The sequence below is a fragment of the Polistes dominula genome, unplaced genomic scaffold, assembly GCF_049000335.1.
Source record: "Polistes dominula isolate Pdom_NZ unplaced genomic scaffold, Pdom_raw_medaka contig_79, whole genome shotgun sequence".
In the NCBI taxonomy this organism is placed as follows: Eukaryota; Metazoa; Arthropoda; class Insecta; order Hymenoptera; family Vespidae; genus Polistes; species Polistes dominula.
Window position 1 is genome coordinate 3,619,892 of NW_028300916.1, and position 24,186 is coordinate 3,644,077.

The following is a 24,186-nucleotide window of genomic DNA, read 5'->3' on the forward strand; positions in this document are numbered from 1 at the left end:
AATATATTATATTAATATATAATTAAATATAATATATAAATAATTTATATATTTTATAATTATATAAAATAATAGAATGATAATTACTAATTTAATTAAATTTCATTATTATAAAGATCTTGTGTGTGTGTGTGCGCGTGTGTCAAGTTTCTATAATAAATTACAATTATTCAAATTGATATTTGAATATTATCAAGGTATGTCTCGTAAGAAATCTGTACAAATATTTACTAAAAATGGTTCAATTTTGTTCTTTTTCTTTTTTTATTTTTTTTTTATTTTTTTTTAATTGTCTAACGTATGATTGAAATTGACGAATACATTAATTAAATCATTGGCACGCGAATAAAATCACAACCTAGAAAGAGAAAGAGAAAGAGATACTCATAAATTGTCACGTTTTAATAGAAGATAATACATTAAAGTAGTATCCAATCGAGCGTAACGGTGCATGTAATAAGCCAAATGAAATCATCCTTGGGGCCCGTTAAACGATGCAAAATTTACGCGTTAGTCGCTGGGATCATTGCCAAAATCGCCATAAACATAATATTTATCATCCTATGTGGTTATATATATATATACACATACACATGATTTAAGAGAAAGGGATCGACCTCTTCCGACAAGGTGAATTAGGTAAACAATCGTAGTATGAAGGAAATGAGACAAATAAATACACACGTTAGTAGGACGTGTCTCTCGCGTGAAATTCACGTGGTGTCTAGCAGGTATTTTGCGTGCTAAATTAAAAATTGAGGAAATGAAAGAAGAAGAAGAAGAACAACAACAAGAGGAAGAGAAACAGAATAAGAAGAAGAAGAATTTTGGGCAAGGCGCCGGTCGGTCGGCAAATCTTTTCCACGTGTCCTAAAATTCGAAGAAACAAGTTAAATATTCTATGTATTATTTTAACGTTCCTTTTCAAAAATAACATAACAACCTATCATCATTATCATCATCATCATCATCATCGTGTATCGGTATGTTATTTCTTTTTCTTCTTATTTTACTTTCTTTTTTATTTCTCATCTATTTTATTACCGATTGTGGTCTGTTTAGAGATAATAAAACCTATTGGGGGAGATTGGTGATCACATTTCATTAATTCCATTTTAACAGACGTTTAAAACGTCGTTGTCGCGTTGTGTGTTTTATATTTCTCATTTGAACGAACATTTTAATTGACGTGAGTGAGTACCAAGCTACTTTTTTTTTCTATTTTTTTTTTTTTTTTTTTTTTCACCGATGTAATAAAATGTTATAAGGTTTTATGGTTTTTTTTCTTCTTCTTTTTTTTTTTTTTTTAATAAAATTAATTCAACGTTCTAGTTGAAAACATAACACAAGGCAACATATACAAAGTGTTTCTTCCGTTTGAGGATAGATAAAATTCATCTAACCACAAGTAAAGAGTTTTATTAGTCTCGTTTCGTTTCGTTTCTTTTGACAAGCAATACTAATAAACGGAAGATACGTTTTATCTGTTTCTCTCTCTCTCTCTTTCTCACTCTCTCTCTGATTTGAAATTCCAACAAATATAATGTAAAAAAAAATAGAAAAAAAAAGTAGGCACGCGTGTAAGATAATAATACCCCTTTTTATGAACGTTTGATGCACGCATAGACGATCGTTAGCGTTCATTGGCCGATTTGTTCTTCCATTCTTATTCGTGTGTTATCCTTTTGATATACCACTATTATCTTCTTTCGCGTATTAGTCGTGATAAGAAGGAAAAGTATCGAAGAACGGGAGAAGGGGAGGTATAGATAAATGAAAAAGGAGGTGGTGGTGATGATGGTGGTGGAGGAGGAGAAGAAGGAGGAGGAGGAGGGAGGATTAGGGGAAACGAATGACTAACGAAATAGACTCATCAGTATTACTTCCAGTTCATGCTAATTGCATTAATCGATAAGGATGCATGAAAAGTGACCCAAAAAGAAAAACTAAAGATGTGGGCAGAAGAAAACATGAAATTAATCTAACAGTTAGACTAAATGTTTTCCTATTAAAGAAATGGGAGGAGGGTTGGAGGAAATTCAGATCTTTAAATTCGTTTGCATTGCATGTTTAAATTCTTATCACACCCGTTAGCTCTTAGTAGGTTCAACGATTTATTCGTTGCTTCGTGACGATAAAACTTGAACGAGCATTTAGCAAAAAAAAAAAAAAAAATACTATAGATTTGAATTCTTTACTTTTGACTTTATAATAATAATATATTAATTTTATCATATATATAAAATAAAAAATAAAATTAAATTAATATATTATTATTATTTAAATTAATATTATATTATATAAATTAATATATTAATTATTATATTATATTTATTTATATAATATAATAATTATATTATATATAGTATTATATTATAATATAATATTAATTATAATATTATATTATAATAATATTATATAATATAAATTATATAAAATTAATAATTATATTAAATATATGTAATATATAATAAATAATATAAATAATATAATAAATATAATATATATAATAATAATAATTATATTAATAATTATATAAATTAATATATTATATTTATATATAAGTATATAAATATAATTAGAGATAAATATAATTAACATATAATTATATTTATCATATAATTATGTCATATATATAAATATATTTTTATTTCTTTAACGATAAACGATTAGCAAGAAGATACCCCGATATATATATATATATATAATTGGTTATAATAAAAAGTTTAACTCGTATATTGCTTCCTTTACTTTTATTTTGTTCTTTTTTTCTTCTTCTTCTTCTTCTTCTTCTTCTTCTTCTTCTTCTTCTTCTTCTTCTTCTTCTTCTTCTTCTTGTCTGACACTATGAAGATAGGAAGAAATTTGATAAGAGTTCGAAGGGTCAGTCACAATAATCGTTCGTATCAGGGTTGTATTCTTCATGATCGGTAAATGTGTCAACGATCGTCTTTGTCGTCCCCGTTGACACTTGGTCTGATATTTTACTCGGACGTGACTGACGACAGCTTTACGTTCTTAATAATAATTTTTTTAAATGCCTAGAACTTTCTCAATTTTACGAAACCTAACGTTTATTTTCCTTAGGACGTTGATACACGTCATCCATAACGATCTCATTGCATTTTGCATTTTGCATTTTGCATTTTCAATCAAACTAAATTCATACGAGAACGATATTATATTATATTAGTTTAAAATACGATTTGAAACAGAGTTTATTTATATCAGAGTTTGTAAATCGTAATTGTGAATTGTCACGCATTGTTAACTATTCCCGTTCTGTATATTTACAATTAACCTTCCCCTCTCCCCCTATCTCCACCCTCCTCCCCCACCTTTCTTCCTTCCTCTCTTACCATTTCTATCGTTCCCTTCTTCCCCCCCCCTTTTGTTTCCCTTATTTCTCTCTCTCTCTCTCTCTCTCTCTCTCTTTTCTATTTTGTATCTTGGTTGTCTCTCCCTTCAACTTGACGTACAATGATGTTAAATAACGCGCATCAAAAGTTATGGCATCTACGTCATATGTTAACGGATTATAGTCCAGCAATGATAATAATAGTATGTCGTGATGGGGTCAAACGCCTTGCTTCTTCTTCTATCATGCTCAACTTTTAATCATCGAGTGATCGACTTCTATTATTTAAGTATAAATCCTGTCCTATAAATAAAAATATATAATAAGCTTCCGGTTGTTTTTTTTTTTTGTTTTTGTCGTGAAACATTTTCCCATTGAAAATCATCTTTTCTTTGAATTTAAATTATAATTTGAATAATATAAGAGGAAGATTCTGTTATATGGAATATGATAGAAAATGAACAATTAACCTTTCAGTGATCAAGTATTATATATATATATATATATATATGTAATAAACTGATCATGTTCTTTTATAACATTTATCATCATTCAACACTCCATATCTAAGCTTCTCTCTAAGCTTCTTCTAACTAGGTAGATTGCTGGAAAACAAGAAAAGTGGGTCGAGCAAGAGAAAGACAAAGCTTACCACTGTGTGTGATTTTATTCAACGTCAAATAGATTATAACGAAACGTTACCGACAAATCTTACCGACAAACATTTTACCCAAAGACTTTATTGAGAAGTGCAGAAGATACGGGTTTTTTGCTTTCTAATTTTTTTTGTTTTTTTGTTTTTTTTATTTTATTTTTGATTAAAAGTCAATTGAAGTATTGAATCAAAGATACGAATTTATGTTTGAATAAGTATAAGCATTATATTATTTCATTCTTGATTGACATTAATAACTCTGGTTGATTATGATCATTTTAATCATATTATTTTGAAATAATTTGCATACATTTAATGAAATTATTTTATTTATTTTATAGAAAGTCGAGTAGTAATGTACTTTAAATATTATTAGATATATATATGTGCCCATAATTATGAAATGGGTCTAAGTTAAAATTACAAGAAAATGAGTTAATCATTTATTACGAAGGACATTATTTTCAACTAAATAAATTCAATGTAATTTACACGATATTTGTCAAAAATGAATCGTTAGTTAATGTTTTTGTTATTTCAATATTATATAGAATTCATATAGTGTTCAAATATAAATCTTTAAATAACTCGAAAGAAGAGTGATACATGACTAAAACCACTTTCATAATTATGGGCACATATATATATATAAATAAAATAAAAAACAATGGTTATTTATCAACTTAGTTGTTTCTATCGAGCGTGTTATTGCGTTTTACAATTTAAAATAGAGCAGACGTATTCGAGTATTATGCCAAATTCCTCTGATTCGTTATTCTAAATAAATTTTATCTTGGTCGCGTTCTGCATCATATTTCTGTGACGCTTTTTGATATGATACTTTATTGCTAACATTCTTGTATTTCGTGTTAAGGCACTTCTTTTTTATTTTTATTACATTCATATTTTTCATAGATATAGGTTAATACTATTGCAATCATAACGAGATCACATTCAATAAAATACGAGAAAGAAAGAGAGAGAGAGAGTATTGGTACGATTTAAGTGTAAAAAATAGATAAATATAAATGGTTACTTGATCGTAATAACGACTAAGCAAAAATAATGATAAAGATGAGCTATAAATATACCGACACAAATGTGTATAGTTAATGTTCGATCTCTTCCACTTCGTTTGGTGATTCTTAATGGGTTCGTATTTTCACATATTTTTCTCTTTAAAAGCACATTTTTCATTTTTATTTAGAAAAACTACGACCGAGTTTATCCAATAATTTGATTCGAAAACTGTGACACGATAAATCCTTTATCTTTTCGTATTGATATTTCGTATCATTTGAAATTCTTCTTCCTCTGTTTTATGTATATATATATATATTACTTTGAAAGATCGAAATTGGGGAATGTCAAAATTCACATGGTCATTTGTCAACGTATATCAACAAAATAAGTTGAATGAAAAATTGAATATTTATGTTTATTTGAAACCCTTAAGTTGCACGCGCTTGAGTTTAACACAAGTGGCGTTGTGTTTTATGCTGCTAGAAAAATTTGGATTAATTTTGTATTTTTTTTTTGGCTAAAACAATGTTCTAAATTGTGTTGTTTTTTTTTTCACATAAAAAAAAAAATTGACTTTTTTTTTGGCCAATTTATATAAACCCAAAAGACAATATGAAATCTTGACATTATCCAACTTTGCTTTTTCTCATATGAGAAAAATCCTTCAAACGGTCGAGAAGCGTAAATTGTCAAGAAGAATAAGAATAAGAAGAGAAGACTCGTGTGTTGTCAATTACGGACGAGTTTTATGCTTCTATGGCGCTTGATTTTTATGCCAGACCTTGGGCGGTGGTTCTCTTCGTTGTTATTGCAAGTGCAGAACCTCGCATCGTTCGTTCGTTCGTTCGTTCGTTCGTTCATTCGTTCGTTCGTTCGCTCGTTCTCTCGTCAAACTCTCCTCTCTTCTCTTCTCTTCTCTTCTCTTTCTCTTCTCTTCTCTTCTCTTCTCTTCTCTTCTCTTCTCTTCTCTTCTCTTCTCTTCTCTTCTCTTCTCTTCTCTTCTCTTCTCTTCTCTGCACGTATTTCTAGATGATGTCACGCATTACAAGTACCCACATATACGTGAGCCTATGTGTCGATGGTAAACCGTAGGGAACACGTTCGAAATAACAATCGACTTTATCGTTCGCATACCTAACGTTGCTTGATACATAGAAATGTATGCACGCGAGAAGAGAGTTCTCTCTCGTGAAAGCTTTAGATTCGATTTTTTTTTTTTTTTTTTTTTCGTTAACGAGTTAAAGATACACGCCAATGTCAAAAAAAAAAAAACTTCAAAAGATTTTATTTTGTAATCGATAAAGAAGTATTCGTATCTATGGTGTTTCAGATTTGAATAATTTTTGAAGTTGCATTATGGATTTATGCAAAATGTAATTAGGTACTTTGAAACTTTTATTTGAAATTATTATTTATAATAATTATTCTAATTAACCATTCAAATAAACATACTTAATATCGGCAAGATCAAATATAGATAAAAATGATCTATCTATTCATTTCTTTTTGGGTGACAATTATTATTTCCAAATATGTTGTTTTATAGTTGCGTTATAGATTTACGCAAAATGTAATTAGGTACTTTCAAACTTTTATTTGAAATTATTATTTATAATAATTATTTATAATAATTATTCTAATTAACCATTCAAATAAACATACTTAATATCGGCAAGATCAAATATAGAAAAAAAATGATCTATCTATTCATTTCTTTTTGGGTGACAATTATTATTTTCAAATATGTTGTTTTATAGTTGCGTTATAGATGTACGCAAAGTATAATTAGGTGCTTTACAAAACTTTTATTTGAAATTATTTTTTAAATGATATATTTATAATAATTATTGTAATTAACTACTCAAGTAAACATACTTAATATCGGCAAGATCAAATATAGAAAAAAAAAAAGATGATCTATCTATTCATTTCTTTTTGGGTGACAATCATTATTTTCAAATATGTTATTGGCATAATTAGTTCGATTTAGATCTAAAAAAAAAATATTTTATAAAAATGGGGTGATCCGTAAAAAGGAAATGATATATAATGATAACGATTGAACGATTAAAAGCGTATTGTGTTAGCATTGCACGTGGTTATCTTTCGCATCCGCGTGAATTCTTGCAGCTGCATTTCATTCTTGCGCCGGTTTAAAGTTATGTATACAGATGAGAAAGAGAGAGACAGAGAGAGAGAGACAGAGAGGGAGAGAGAGAGAGGTCCGTCTTCGAAAACAGCAAACCTCCTTTCTCGAGAAACTTTGTTATCTTCTTCTCAAGATGCACCGAAGGCCGTTATAACGTTGACGATGATACACGAGAGATAAACGAGAGCTATGTTACTAACCACCATCATCGTTTCGACACTTTTTTTAATGGTGGTATATCTCTTTTTTTAATCGTCCCTTCGAATAAAGCTGCCATTATTCGATGCATTAATTATTCATTAAGTTGTTGTTGTTGTTTTTTTTTTTTTTTTTTTTAATCTATTAAAACCGAAGTTGTTAATATCTTTATTCTACTATCAAAATAAGATCGTTAATTACTCACTAAATTAATTACTATATTATATTTATATCTTTAAATAAAATAATAATATATTTGTTATCTTAATTAATAAATAATCATTTATTTATAAATATATATTATAAATCTGTAAATTGATTATTTAACTTGTGTAACATAATATATTTATAATATTATTTTGTATTTAATGTGCACACGTGTATGGACACGTGTGTTGTTCACGTTTATTACTAATCGATTAAACATTATTATAGATAGATTTAATTCGTTCGTTATGGCTTTTATGTTGCATAAACTCAATAATGAGAGGTTATTTAATTGATCATTCCATCGTTTCTGAGGAAACGAAGCTACGATTTTGTTCATCTTATACGTGTGTTTATTCTCCCATATGTATAAATAATCGTCCTATCTCAAGACTCGTGCGATATATGCACGGAACCTAAATACATAATTTAAAAATTACATATCTTTGATCAAAGAAGTAAATAAATAGAATGACGAAAAATATAATGAAATTACTCATTCCGTTTGGAATATGATTAAACCGTGACGAGATTTTTCGAATATGGGAGAGTTTTACCTTACTCCCCATGTACCGGTTCATTTCCATGAACCGTAAAAAGTAATTCTATTCATATTCATAATATATATTTTCATGAATGCTTTGCAATTATAATGACGAACAGAAAAAATAAAAAAAATAAAAAAAAGAAATAGAAATTTTCTTCGTTAAGAGTCCGTGAACCATATAACCCTGATAAATAATATAAACAAATTATTTTTGTATTTTTTCGTTCTGTTTCTTTTTCTTCTTCTAAATAACCGACACATACAACAAAATCTGAATGTTAAAAGTAATTAAACGCCTGGATGAATTCTACTGAGAGAGTGTTAATAAGTGAAAAATAAAAGAAGACAAATAAAACCATCGATGTTATCTTCTTAAACGTGGCTACGGTTTCCGTTTTGAATTAAAATAACAGAAAAAGCGTATCTTATTACTCATAGTATATTATACACACACGTTTGACAAGGATCACATGCTCACAGAGGAACACACGAGAGGAAAGAGTGAGAGAGCAGGATACTTCTTATATATATATATATATATATATATATATTATTATACACATGTTAGTTTCCTTTGTGCTTTAGCACGATTTTATTCGTGTTAAAGCTTTGCTGCGCCATTGCCTCCCACTACGAAGGTCTACCAAGAAACCGTAATTAGGTCAACGCTTCGACGATTCGTTTATCTGCTTGTTTGTACTCTTGTCTAATATACAGTAATATTACTATGCTTTCACAATTTTCTTAATACTCAACGTTAAATGCTTTAATTTCTCATTTGACTTTTTCAAAAAAATCTTCCAAAATTCCATACTCTTCATTTTCTCATTTCATTTTTGACAATGAATCAACCAAATGAAATCAATTAAACAATATCCCTTTTTTATATTTTATATAATAGAAACAATTTTTATTTACTTCCTTATCAACGTTTATTAATAGCCCCCAGTTTCATATTATAATAATAATAATAATAATAATTATTATTATTATTATTATTATTATATTTATTATCAAAGAAATAAATATTTGTTTTTATTTTGAAAAAGGGAACAGTTTGAAATGAGAAGTCAATTAAACACGATAACCCGAGAAGATTTATCCGGAAACTCAGCGACACAAACTGCGTCTTTTGCATTTATAAAATCGAAAATGTCGTTTGATAATAGTAGTACAAAGTGCTACTTCAAATATCTCTACTTGTAGTTAGTTACGTAAAATAATAACCTCGGGTGTGAAGCAGTTAGTATTACCACTCTCGTTAATGTTATCTTTTCTATGCAAGCAAGTAAGCAAGTAAGCAAGTAAGCAAGCAAACATTTGCGAGGACTACTGTGCGTGTGTGTTTGATTGGTCGCATGAATTAGTTCATGTAACGATGTAATAATAAAGATAATATCATCAATTTCCTACCGAATTAATCTGGTTTCGATGAGTATAGTTCTCGTTTATAATAATCATCATTGATCAAGCCAAAAATATTCTTTATATGTTAGCAACAACATTTTTCATATATTGTTGTTTGTTTTTTTTTTTTATTTTTTTTTTTTAATCTAATTTTGTATTATAAAGTATACGCGACATGAAAGTACTTTGTACATTTTTTTTTTTTCTTTAATCTTTGCAATCTTTGATAAGATACACACACACACACACACATCCATATATACACATAGAATTCATATACACGTGTTTCCGTAGCTTTTAATCCGTTTAATCCTAGTCAGCTTGGAAGAGCTCTCTTGACGCATCTTGAATGATTAAATTACTAATGGAAGCCGTGAAAATGTCTGTCATTGTGTTCCATTGCGGTTAGAACCTAAGATAGGTAAGAGAATGTAAATCCTTTCGATAGGTAGCTTCGATCTACCTGTAATTACGTTATTAAGGATTAAGTGATTTCATTTAAACGTTTCTCAATGGTATTGTAATTCTAAAATGATTCATACAATTTTCTTTTGTTATATTTTTTTTCTTTTTCTTTTCTTTTTAGTATATAGTATATAAAACGATATAAAATAATATACTCGATATATATATATATATATACATAAAAATAGATAAGAAACATTGATAAATTTCGTAATTACATTATCGAGGTTTCAATTTATCAAATGTTGGTCAATTTATTGCAATACCAAATGAATTCGTGCAATGTTTTTTTTGTAGTTTTGTTTTTAATGTTAAAAAAAATAAATACATAAATAAAAAATCAAATACGTCAATTTCATTGGGTTTATTTAAATGTCGAACACAAGGAAAGGGGTCAAAAGGGGTCGAGGGGGTCCCGATCGATTTGTCAGATTAAAATGACAATGGAGTATCCTCATTGTATGATTACTGGCACATTATGAAGGTATATAGTACGTATCCATTCGTATATAAGCCAAGATAATACAATGAGGAATTGTTCGTCCAAAAGCAACGTGCTGCTCACTCACTCTCTCTCTCTCTCTCTCTCTATCTCTCTCTACACGTTGATGTATATTAATTTGACTTTGTCATCCACTTTCCTGTGCCATTGTCTGTCTTCGAAAGCATATAAACGATAAAAAGAGAGAAAATAGAAAAAAAAGATTTAAAATAATATCTAGATAAGACGATTATTAAATTGTTTATCTAACTGTAAAAATGCAACAACAGATTATCTTTATAAGAATCATTTGACAAATACGATTTAAGGTATCAATTATAAACGTTAACATTTATTCAACAATCTGTATAATTGGTAAATATAATTTTTCATCTAAACGTTGATTATTTTTCTCTAACTGAACATCTCGAAATGAAACTCGTTTTATGCAAGATAGGAGAAAGTAATTTATAGATACTTTTTAACTACCACATTGGCTATAATAAATCGTTTAAATCACCATATATATATATATATCTGTATAATATTGCACATTTGCTTTGAAAATGAATATATATATATGTACGTATAATAGAAAGAAAGGTTGTATCACGAATACTTGGACTAATTAGAAGTGAATTATATATTCGTAACGAACGATTAACGTGTTGTTCAGGTCAAAAGAATGAAATAAATAAATAAAATAAAAAGAAGGAAAGCTAATATAATTAGCAATTACCAGAGAAGGAAAACAACGATGGTTATCGTATTAATGATAATGTTTATCGTAGCGAACGATCGAGAACTTTCTCTTCGTATCATTTTTGTCTTGTTGCACGTTGAACTTACATATAATGAGTTTGAATTTTAGTAAAGGAGAAGCCTAGTATGATTCATGTTTCCTTCGAGAATCTAACACACAAACCATACACAAATGTCGGTATATTATTTCTTATATATATATATGTTTTTCAATATTTGTACCTTTATACGGTACATATATTATTTCGTGTTAGTATACTCAATTATATATAATTTCAATGATCTCACGTAAGGATAAAGAAATGAAAAGAAAGAAAGAAAGAAAGAAAGAAATAAAGAAAGATAGAAGAGATCAGATCGTCCTTTTCGTAATTACTTTGGCAAGTTTGCAACTGAGTGGCTTTTGGGAAAGCGTACTTACCTACGACCACCTGTTGCTTCGGCTTTTCTTCTTCCATATTTTATTACTTTTATGAATCGTTTTTTTTTTGTCTTCTTCTTCTTCTTCTTCTTTTTCTTCTTCTTTTTCTTTTTGTGGTGAAAGCCAATTTCTATTTAGATTTGACGCTTTTCACAGACTATCCTGCATGTTTACTACGTATTATATAAATGTTGTATGTGTTGTGTAAAATTTCTATGGAAACATTTGTTTGATATTAAACTAAAACTAGATTTGTGTATTTTATAATATTAAGCGAATAAACAACGTAAAAGATAAAAAATTGTGCATCTAAATGCATACTTTGAAACATTCCATCTATCCATTTATCTATTTAGTTATTATCTCTTTTAACTTCACACGCGTTTTGTACATAACATATAAATATAGAAACACATAATATGAACACACACTTACTTACAAATAATATAGGAGGGGTATGTCGAGAAAGAGGAGTCGAACGCACGTGAGCACTTGTTCGCTCGGTGATATCACGCGGAACGAGCGTGTTCATTAGCTTCGAAAACTTAGTCTACCGGTTTAATATATTATCTTCGATCTTTTCCATTATAATTGACATCATTTTCTTAACATATATCTATTTTTATATACTCGTATAATAAAACTCAATAAGAATTGGTTATTGAGATTGTACCAATGTGAACTCGATTTATTTCTATGTGTGTATGTGTATGTATGTATGTATGTATTATATAACACACGTAACAAACTTGAGTTGCATCGAAATTTCTTTTCAATCGTATTATTTTTCTTACGTATAATTGATAAATAGTCATATTCTGATATGACCTAACTTATCGTGATATATGTAGGTATTTTTATATTTTAATAAATATATATAAATATAATATAAATATATTAATATTATTTATTAATTATAAATTAATTAAATATAATAAAATATAATAAATATATTACTTTTATTGTATATATATATATATATATATATATATATATATATAAAAACAGAAGGAATGCCTTGTTCTGCTATATATTATCTTACTTATTTTTTTATGGTACTTATTTTACAAAAACACCAACGTCGTCAATATCGATTAACGAATCCATATGTGCCCATGAACAAAAACTAAAAGTACTGTTTAACATCTTATAGAATTTTTTTTCAAATGAAACTTCAATCAAATTTTGTATACGTACAGTATATGATGTATTTTTATTTAACACATTTTTATTATCATTGAGAGACATGGACAACTAATAGAATCAATGATTTCATTGGTAGATCTCTTTCGTAAGGAAAAGTCAAATTTTGTCTTTATTGTGTCACAGTGAACATTAGCCAAAAATACGAAACGTTTGTTTAATTTTTGCACAATTTTGGCAAACCCCGGAAAGATTTGTTTCTATTCGTTGTGACGAAAAATCTTCAACCCTCCTACTCAGCTCTTTCTCTCTCTTTCTCTCTCTCTCTCTCTCTCTCTCTCTCTCTCTTTCTCTCACCTTTCTCATCCACCAAATCCCATCGTCATCCAGTATGCGTGTGTGCATTTTTACCGCATCGTTCGATAAACATTTTATTTCGGGTCATGTCGAAACATTGCCGCGCGTTGTGCCGCATGCCGCGCGCATCACTAAAAATACACAACTTTAGTGAAGCACACAAACAAACATATTGCATATACACACGCACACCTCCTATCCCTTGGCAGTGAGTGAAACCGTAATCGAAAATAACTCAACGAAACACCTGGCATCAAAGCGTTCTATTCCGCTTGCCCGAATACTTGGATTTCTCTTATGTTAGACTCTTTTTTATCTAAAAGATCAAGATATTATCTCATTCTATTTAATCTTATTGGTCCTTTAAATTTGTCCATTCCAAAATGAAATTGAAATCATTTTCGCAATAAATTCATTTTTCGATTATCCTGCAATCTTACGAGTTTATTATTATTTAATACGATTTTAATTAATTAAATTTGCGAAAGAATTACATTAAGAAAAATAAAGAAGATAGAATTGATTATTTATATAAAATCATTTACGATAGATTAATAATATATTTGGCAAGTAACGTAGAAGTTTTTGAACGTATTTATATATATATATATATATATATATATATATATATATATATATATATATATATATATATATATATATATATAATATATTCGTATCAAAAAGTTTTACGTCAAATAAAATGACGAAAGAGATTACTTAGAATTTTATTTACGTGTTATTTACGCTTACATACAATTTGAATTAGGATAAAAATACGTTTGTAATTTTAAACGTTTCAAATTGTTGATAAAATATGATATATGTGTTGTAATGAAAAAAAAGCAAAAAAAAAAAAAATATTCGCCCAACGTGGGGCTCGAACCCACGACCCTGAGATTAAGAGTCTCATGCTCTACTTTTTTTTTTTTTTTTTTGAAAAAGTTTATTTGCTTTATTAAAAAATACAATCTTATTTACAGGTTTAACACTTATAACTAGGCAGCAAATAATACTTAAAAACCGGCCTTTAATATCACATGTTTTCATTCCTTAATGTTTGTCTCCACGCTTGGAGCTACTTACATTGATGCTATCTCTATCTGTACTAATATTGCAGAATTTTATCACTAAGGCATTCGCTTTGGTTAGGGTTTAACTAATGTATAAATTAATTCTATAGTTGAAACTTATACTAGTGATGAAAAAGTAGTATAACAAAAGAAAAAACATCACTTTGTCTCTGGTAATGTTATAAATAGAGAAAAAAAAAGAAAAAAAGTAAAAAAAAAAAAAGTACATTATGTATTATGTCGTATCAAAGTATATCATGTGTTAAGTCTTATCTTCTCCATATTAGCCTATGTAATACTGATATGTTTCGTTATTGTCTTTTCAGTCTTATATTTCATACCAGCCCCTCTTTCTTCTGTCTATGAGTTCTTTTCTATGAGCTGGTTCTCCCCTTAGCCACCAGTACTTGTTACTTAGCCTTCTGAAGTCCATTTTGTCGCAATCTGGGATTGTCATTGAGTAGACCCAGTCCGTGTTCGGCGACAAGATGTCTTCTGGCCTTAACTCAATTTTCTTGTTGGCTTGGTGTCGGCGCCAATGGTATATGATCGGCCTGTTATTGGCGTCTTGGATCACTCCAATTTTATCGAAGTATGTGAACGCCTGCGGAGGGATACACGCCGAGTTATGGTTCCTTGTTATCACCTTCGTGTCGTCGATTAACGCCAGTCGTTTTATTTCGTTATTAGCACTGGTTGGCATTTTGCTTAAGTAATCTCTTGTTAGTTTTATGATGAAGTTGTCTATTCGTGGAATCCCCGCCAGGTTGTAGAGTATCCTATTACTGATGATTTTTTTGTAGTTTGATTCTCTTGATCGGTATACTCCAAGGCATGCTTTTAAGCATTTCCTTTCGAAGATTCTTAGTTTTTCCATTTGAGATGCGCTGGCGTTCCACCATATGGGCGCCGCGTAGGTAAGTATCGGTCTTATTAGCAGTTGGTAGCAAATCACCTTGGCCTTTCCATTTAGCCCTCTTGCGTGGAAAAGTCTGCTATTTGCCTTGAAAGCCATTCGTGCTTTATTCAATTGTGTCTCGAGATGTCCGTTGAGCTTGGTGAGATGTTCAATGTGCATCCCTAGATATTTTACTGTAGTTTTTCTTGGTATTTGTATTATTTCTCCTGTATTTGGGTCCGTCGCCCTTATTCCGAAATCATTTCTGTTTCTTTTTTGATATCTGCCCATGTGTTCACTAGTTCTTCTGAACAGGATAGTCTCGCATTTTTGATGATTTACCCTCAGGTTCCACATTCTGTAGAACCGATTGATTTTATCATGTAGATCTTGGAGCTGTTCCTTGATCTTGTCTGGTGTTTTTTCAGACACGCAAACAATCACGTCATCTGCGAATGCAATAGCTCGTTTGTTCTCCTTGTTCAGATTGAACATTTTTAGTAGCGATACTGTGAAGATGACAAAAAGTATTGGGGATGAAACTGTGCCCTGTTGTAGCCCTTCTTCAATGTTAAAAGTTCTGCTCGAGGTATTGTTACCGTCCCAGGTTATAAATCTTTTGTTGTGCACCATGTCCCATGTAATAAGAGTTAGCCATGCTGGGAACCCTAGTTTTGTTAATTTGTATATTAATCCATCTAGCCACACCGAATCAAATGCCTTTTCCAGGTCAATCAGTACAGCCCCTATCATTCGGTTGTAGTGAAGTTCTTCTGTTAGGAAGTCCAGTAGGTAGTGGATAGCATGGATTGTGGAATGCTTATGTCTGAACCCAAATTGCTGGTTTGGGATTATAGAATTATCTTGGCAGAATTTATTTATCTGTGCTGTAATGATTGACTCATAGACCTTACTGAGTGCCGGCGTTAAGCTTATCGGTCTGTAGCTCGATGGCTTTCCTGGGTCCTTATTTTTTTTGAGTATTGGTAATACTTTGGCTTTTTTCCATATTTTTGGATAGTAGTAATGGTTTAGCGCGTTGTTGAAAATGACTACGAGGTTGCTCACTACATTTGCTGGCAGATGTTTTAGCACTATGGGGGGTATCCCGTCCAGCCCACTGGAGGTCTTGTTGGGTAGATGCTTAAGTATTTTGTCTAGGCTGTTATAGTTGCAGTAGTAGGCATTGGCTGCCTCGTAATTCGGACGAGTTGCTCTGTTGATATCACTGAAGTTTAGGTGTGTGCGTTTTGTTCTCCTGTTTTGTTCTAGTTCTTGTTTGATTTTTTTGCCTTAGCTTCTACAATTTCCTTTAGCCTTGTGCCGTTGTTAAGGTGTCTTGTGGAATTTATGGATTCTAAGTAGTTGCCAATCACATTTAGTTTAGTTGTTGGGTCTGAGATGATTATTTTACCTTCGGTGTTTATGTTATCGGTGTTAATGTTTAGTTTATTAATGATTGGGTCGTTGGGATCGACCACCTGATCGCCAATCTTAACCCATTCTTTGCTTCTTAGCAGTCTGTTAATTTTAGGGAAGAAGGTAGACGCATCTTGGTGGCTTATCTGTTTTAGCTGCCCTTCGTAATAGCTGGTCGTCGCCCTAGCAAATTCTTTTCTTAATTGCTCTTTAATGCATTTTATGATTACCTTGGTTATTAATATTTCGCTTCTCCATCTGCTTGGGTTGTTCTTTTGCATTTTGTGAAGTGTTTGGATGTACCATGTTTTGCTCTTTTGCAGTTTTTTTATTTTGGCATTGAGGTATTTGTGAATATTGTTATGCGGTTTGAATTTTGGTACTGTTTGTTCAATGGTTGTCAGTAGTACATCGTTTAGCTCAGTAATGCTATTATCTATTTCGTCTATGTCTAGGTTTCTATTGTCTGGGATTTTGCTGGTATAGTTCTTTTGTAGTTTTTTCCTAAATTTGGTCCATTTTGTTGCTTTGTAGTTGTATCTGTGTTTTTCGATTCTACTATTGTCATATTCTGCATGGTTAGGTAATTTCACTGTAAACTGTAGCGCTTGGTGGTCGCTATCATAAGAGCGGGTTTTGATTTTACCATTTACCAGGTCTATTATTTGGAGGTTCGTTAGGCAGATGTCTAGGTACGTTGAACTGTCCAAGCGGGTTGGCGTGGTGGTCGTGTATATTTTTACTCCGAACTTACTGGCATCGGAATATTCCCACTTTCTCATGTACCTGCCTCTTTCATTATCGGCGTGGTCGCCCCACTCAGTTCTTCTTGCGTTAAAGTCTCCAGCTATTACAAAGGCGCAGTCCCGATATTCGGCTTGAATTTTTGTCAATAGGTGGTTAAGTTCGTTGATGAATATAGTTTTATTGGAGTTAGTTGCATATAGACTCACTACAAACAAATTTTTAGGCAGATTATTGTTCGTTTTAATTTTTATTATTGTATATTCTATTATTTCATTACCTGCTGAAGTTGGGTATCTTACGACCTCATGGTTGATTTCCTTTTTTACTAAGATTGCTGTACCTCCTCCTTGCTTGGATTTCGGGCGGTCGGTTCTGACTATTTCATAGTTTTTATATTTGATTATGTGATTGGCATTGAGCTTTGTCTCCGATATTAGGGCGATATCCGGAGAGGCGTCCTCTAGAAGCGCTAGTAGTTCTAATCTTCTGACGTTGTGTTGTATTGAGTTCACATTTATCGCTATTATTTTTATTGTTTGGTTGTTAGACGTGTGTCTTAATCTCATGTTTTCATTTCTGTGTGCAGTATTAGTCATTTTTATAACCTAGCTGATCGAATAGAAAATTGACTTTGTTTTCTATATCTTCGAATCTGCTAATTTGACTGTTGAGTTTTTCAACTGTTCTGTCAATTTTTTGCATACTTCTCATTATTTCGTTTGCCCAGTATGGTACTTCCTTATTATTGTTATTTATGTCTTGTTGGTTAGCCGGCATTGGTTTTTGCCCTGATTTAAACCATGCGTTTTGCGTTGCTTCGGTTTGATAGGTAGGCCTAGTTTTTGGTAACAGTGGCCAGGCGTTAACGTCATTTATTATTTTTTCGTTTGCTCTACGCTGGAGGCTTTCGTTGATAACGGTTCTTCTTCTTATTCTCTCTATCGTTTCTTTTTTGCACATTTTCGATTGTTCTGCCGCGAATTTCCTATACGGGCAACCCTCGTAGGATGCCGGGTGTCCGCGTTTCCCACAGTTCACGCATATTAGCATATCTTTGGGGTCGTTTGCCGTAATTGGGCATTTGCCCCTTTCATGGCTTCCTCCGCATTTTACACATCTGTACATCATTTGGCACTGTGAGGAAGTGTGCCCCACTCTTTGGCAGTTTTTGCATTGCGTGATGCCTTTTTTGATCAGTTGCTCCCACCGCGTATTTTGGCTGAGCAATTGCTTTACCTTTAGCAGCTCCCTCTTGTTGCTGTCAGGTTTGATTTGTACGATGAAGTGTTGTTTCCTAAAGTTGCTCCTTTTGCAGGGCATTGCAATTACCTTTGTTATCTCGACGTTGCGGAGTTTGAGGTCTTCAAGTGCTCTTTTTATATCTTCACTGCTATATCCGCCGTAGAAGTTTTTTAATACAGCCGATTGTGGCTTTAATTCTTTTGGGGTGTATGTGTAAAATTGAGCGTTGCTTTCTTTTAACTTTTCTTTTATTAAGTTGTAGGTTTCGTTGTCCTTCGCTCTTATTAAGTGGCTACCGTTGTTTTGTTTGATTATGAAATTCTGGGAGCTTATCCCTTTCTCCGTTAGTGCGTCAGTGGTTACTTTGACGTCATCGCCCATTATGAAGATGGGCTGAGGTTTTGAGCGTCTGTGCTGCTCCCTGCTGGTCGCATTACACGCTTCGTTCGTTTCACCTTCCTCGGTGGTTTCGTGCTCCGCCGCCAGTCGGCGCTGTGAGTTACTAGTTTGGGGGCCCTCTTGGGTCAGTGTCTCGAATTGGTTTTTTGTTTCTATTTCCCTAGATGTTTCTTTATTGTTTCTTATCTTACTTGGTCTCTTTGGTTGTTCCCATCCATTTTCTATTTCTATGGACGGCGTGGACGCATCTGATCCCTTTCTTTTTCGCGTTACCAAATTTGGTTTAACTTCTTCACGCTTTGGCTCCATTTTTGCCATGAATTCTTTAAAAATTTTATCTAGCTGTAGAGAGTCACGGGTTCCGCTAGTATGTTTATATTGAGCACGCGGCTTATTATATTTTATCACTGGCGCGTTCACGCCATTGTTGTCGTCCGACGCCATTAGGACGCCGGTTTTTTTTTTTTTTTTTTTTTTTTTTTCCTCTTTTTTTTTCTCCAACTATATTTGAATATATGTATAATAGGAATGTGGAGTAAAAAGGGCCATGTCACTTATGCACTCACTTATTTAACTGGCACGCAGCAGTGGCTGCCAGGGATGAATTTCGCTTTCTATCGTTTTTGACGGTACGCGGCTTTCACGATGTTCACTCCTCGAGAGGTCAGGTGAGACTCAGTCTCATGCTCTACCGACTGAGCTAGCCGGGCTAGATGGAATTGGGTGCAGTAAGTTTACCTGAATTAGTATTTTCAGAATTTACATTTAGTTTTCTATTATTCCTTGGAAATAATTTGATTTAAATATATGACAGAGATCTATATTAAAAAATTTGTAATTAATTTTAATTTATTGAGCACAAATGTTTAACTAAAAATAAATTAGACAAGCAAATATTCATGCGTAATTCGTACGAACAAACAATCTCAGGTGTGCGTATATAGAACTCAAAATTAGAATTTGATTTTTCTCAAAAGTATTTGAAATAGAAATAGAATCTTTTTTTTTTTGTTGGTCTATTTGTGAAATAAATATATTATACGTGAGATATAAAATATGAAATTGTTTGTGAATGGGGTGAAGAAAGTTTTTCAAAGAAAATTATGCGTCAAAGAATATATCGAATACGTAAGATTTTCGATTTTCGTTCGAGTTATCGCGCGAGTTGAAATATAAATGTGAAAATTCGGTGTGAAAGTGGCATTAGGTAGCTATATTTGAGAACTTTAATGTTGGAAACTAGCCAACAGGAGATACTTTGCTAGCAACGTGAAATTCTTATCCACACTCTTCTTCGAGTTTCCTCGGTTGTCCCTTTTGTGCTCATGTGTGTGTGTGTATATATATATGTATATATATACACGTACACTGGTTTAAATCTTAGGTCGTTGTACGAAGACCGATCATTGGGTTTTCTGTATTAATCATCAAGTTTCTTCATCTCGAGCATATCAAATCTTTGTCCTATAATTTTTTGTAGAAAAAAAAAAAAAATTAAATTTCATTTTATATTAAATTGTTTGATTTATCAATGTTTCTCTATGTAAAAAAAAAAAAAAAAAAAAAAAAAAAAAAAAAAAAAAAAGAGAAAAAGAAAAATAATTATTCAAAAATATGAAATGTTGGTCATCATTTAAAACGTAACGATAAATAAAATGAAGTATAAATTAAAATATATATTAATAGGTATAACGTAAATCTTATATGAATGAGAGAAGAATAACGTAATGGTCGTAACAATAAATCGTTCTTTTATGCAATTTTCACTCTTGTCATCGTATAAAGTTAGTCGTTAATAAATCATACACACACACACACACACATATACAGATATACATGTAACCAAATCTAGCTGAGCTGAGCTGAGCTGAGTTGAGTGCTAAGCTGGTGAGCAAAACTGAGTTGATACGGAGTCGTTCCTTCGACTGCATTTTATAATTTGACCCTGCTATTTGTGTGGTGCAACAAGTTTGCCGATCGTTTGATTTCATAATTCTTTAACCTCGATCGTATTAGTTTATTAGAAAGATAATCAATTGTCGTGGGATTATTAATGAACATTATTAGAATATTTAACATAAAATCAATTGCAATTAGTATTGATGCTTATTAATGCTTCTTCAATAATAAATCTATGATTTATCCAGTGGGCGAATAAAAATATCATATTCCATTATTCATAGACAATCATATACATCTGTCTGTATCAACTGTAAAATTGTAGAAGTAGCAGAAAGTAGATAAGAAGTAGTAGCAGTTGTAGCAACGTGTGGGCTCTGTCAATTTTAACAACGTTAACAGCTCGACAAAGACACCCTTTGTCATCGTTCGTTTCTAATATCAAGAACTTGACACATTGTGAAGTCATTGGCAACGTGTCAAGAATCTTCTTGCTTCGTATGTAGAATATCGACGTGTTTCTTTCTTATCTTTTTTTCTTAATTTCTTTCTTTTTCATTCACTCACACACTCACTCACTTTTCATCTTTATCATCATCTTCATCCTCTTCTTTTCCTGATGATAGACATCGTTCGTTGACCCTGATCAAATTAATGTCTCGTCAACGCCAAGGTTTTTTTTTTTTTTTTTTTTTTATTCTATCTTTTACTATAACACCAAACCCAAGTTACCAACCGTCAAATCAAAATTGAAAGTAACCTTATATCTCTTTATTGAGAACTTTTTCTTTCCTTTTACGATAAATTTCGTTTAATTATATAATTAAAAGTGTTAGGAATAATTGAATGTATTTATTAACGTAACAGCTGTGACATTTACTGTCATCTTAAGGATCATTAACTAACGCGTTAATCAAGATTAAGTGGAGATAATTAATTATTAATCATTGTAAATTAAGATAATGCAATCAATGTTGCATTAATTCACTTTAACATCGTTATTTTATTGCTTTACATTATTGCCTTACTTCTAAGAAATTCTTTTAATTATTATTTAATTATATATTATAGATATTCAATTGATTATTATCTACATTTAATGGTATAAAGAAAAAAATCATTATTATTTGACCAATTACAGTATTAATAAGGTAGAACATAAAATGTGGGAAGGTTTGTGGTATTAACGAGCATTCGATAATACGTTCTCTGACCTCTGTGCTTACAACTTAACTATATATATATTTTATATATAAATATATGGAATTTCATGTCAAGGATAATTCACTCGATACTGCGTCTTACTTATTAGACAATTTTTGTTAAATCACGGCAAGTCTAAACCAGTGCAAATCATGAAAGACCGGTTCTAGTTTCCGTTCGTTAAAGATTATCATCTTTTCAAACTTACCAACGTGGTTCAATAAAGCAACATATTATCGTGTTAATTGTAAATTACAAAGATTGAGAGAACATCTTTGATAAATAATATGAAATCCAATTGAAACTAGTTTATATATATATATATAAAGTTATATCTAGTAAATTATTGTAGGATTATTGGGTTCTTATAAATGAAAAATAACGCAAAATATTAATAATTTTAACCAGAAAACTTGTATATTTAAGTGCACAAGGCATGGGCACGTCTTTACTGGAGGGTTCTTTCTAATAGACTGAAAAAAGGAACAAAGGTGGAACACTCATATTAGGCTTACGACTCGCTCTCTATATCGGCGACACCTATGACGTCAGCCGATCTCCACAACATGCGAGTTCATACGTGTTACAATAAACTATGCTTTTCTAGAAAAGAAAGAAAGAAGAGAACCAAAGAGATTGATTTTCGTTCTTAAATCTGAGTTACACATTCGAACAATTATAATATTATAAAACAACTTTTGTAATTTATGAAAAATAACACAAAAATATTTCATTCTTGTTGAATATTATTTTACAAAATAATTGTTAATTTTATTTTTGTAATTGTTTTAACGAATATCGTGATATATAAGAACGGTAATGTGTTTTATAGATAATAGTTGGAAGTATATCTTTAACACTTAGCCGACTGCTCAGGTAGAGTTAGAGAGTAGTTCCTCATCTGAGGAACACTTCTTTCTCTATTGAGATTATTTATATGGGGTACAACATATAATAAAATGCATCAATTTTTGAAATCTTTGATTGCTCATTATTACGGCTTTTTATTTTTGGGATTTCCGATGGAGTCTTTGCTAGCTATAACATTATTTTCTAAAACACTATTTCAGAAAAATACAGGGTGAAGAGCGCAATTTGGCTTTCCCGAGCGCGATGGAAATTGTAGAGGTCTCTGTAGGGCATTTAGTCGGCCAAGTGCTAAGAAGCCCGGATAGCTCAGTCGGTAGAGCATCAGACTTTTAATCTGAGGGTCCAGGGTTCAAGTCCCTGTTCGGGCGAATTATTTTTTTTTTCTCTCTTTTTTTTTTTCTTCTTCTCACTTGTACATCAAACATTTTTCTTGTTCTTAACAAAATCGTTAATTATTTAATTTTTATTATTTTATTTATATCTTATTATTATTATTATTTAATCATATTATTCTCTTCAATGTTTCCTTGATAGAAATCAATTCCATGTTTTTGTTTAATTCGATCCATTAATTCACTTTCTTCAATCCTTTTTTTTAAATTTACCACGATAAAAAGGAATACGGGTACAAATTACTTTCCAATCGGTTAACCAAATGGTAAATATCGTTAATGCTAATGTATACGTTGCCATGGAATTTATCCTGAATTAATATATCATTAGGTTATATTATTTATTATTAAAAATAAAAAAAAAGGAAAAAGAAGATACATAAAGAAATAATATAATATAATTAATAATAATAATAATAATATTGTTATACTCACGTAAGAGAATATTTCGATTGATAATTAACAAATTTTCTTGCATAACGTGTCAACGTTAATCGACAATTATCCATCATTTCTAAATGAAACTTAAAAAATGATTATATTATTTCAATAATAACAACAACAACAACAACAACAACCAACATTTTACATACGTCAATAACATAATATTATTCCAAGATCGATAATATCGACGTTCATATTTTTCGATACGCCTCGTAACTCGATTCTCACGCACATGATTCACGTTTACGATGATAACATTCTCGCAATATAGTATATATATTATATATTCTATATGAAATGAAATCTATTGGTGAAGTTACTTGACTACTATTGTAGATAGGATTCTTGTATGTAAGTTTGTAAAAAGTAGGAAACATTTTCACAACTTTAATCATTATCATCATAATCATCATAATCATCATTATAG

At 30.9% G+C, this 24,186-nt stretch overlaps 2 protein-coding genes, 1 long non-coding RNA gene and 1 other non-coding gene across 6 annotated transcripts in view; 2 read left to right on the plus strand and 2 right to left on the minus strand.

Moving 5' to 3' along the window:
• Sesn (Sestrin) overlaps positions 1–24,186 on the plus strand; it is a 133,692-nt gene that overhangs the window by 61,315 nt on the left and 48,191 nt on the right. The window lies entirely within an intron of this gene.
• Positions 9,656–12,486, minus strand: LOC149033088 (uncharacterized). The gene is made up of 2 exons (XR_016176028.1): positions 11,674–12,486; positions 9,656–10,007 (listed from the first exon to the last, which is right to left on the minus strand). It is a non-coding gene; the product is annotated as an uncharacterized LOC149033088 (long non-coding RNA).
• LOC107073635 (uncharacterized) lies at positions 16,316–18,049 on the minus strand. Its single transcript, XM_015334329.2, has 2 exons — positions 17,588–18,049; positions 16,316–17,515 (listed from the first exon to the last, which is right to left on the minus strand). Exons 1-2 carry the CDS (start codon positions 17,904–17,906, stop codon positions 16,413–16,415), a joined length of 1,422 nt encoding a protein of 473 aa, XP_015189815.2. The 5' UTR covers positions 17,907–18,049; the 3' UTR covers positions 16,316–16,412.
• Positions 23,219–23,291, plus strand: TRNAK-UUU (transfer RNA lysine (anticodon UUU)). Its single transcript has one exon. It is a non-coding gene; the product is annotated as a tRNA-Lys (tRNA).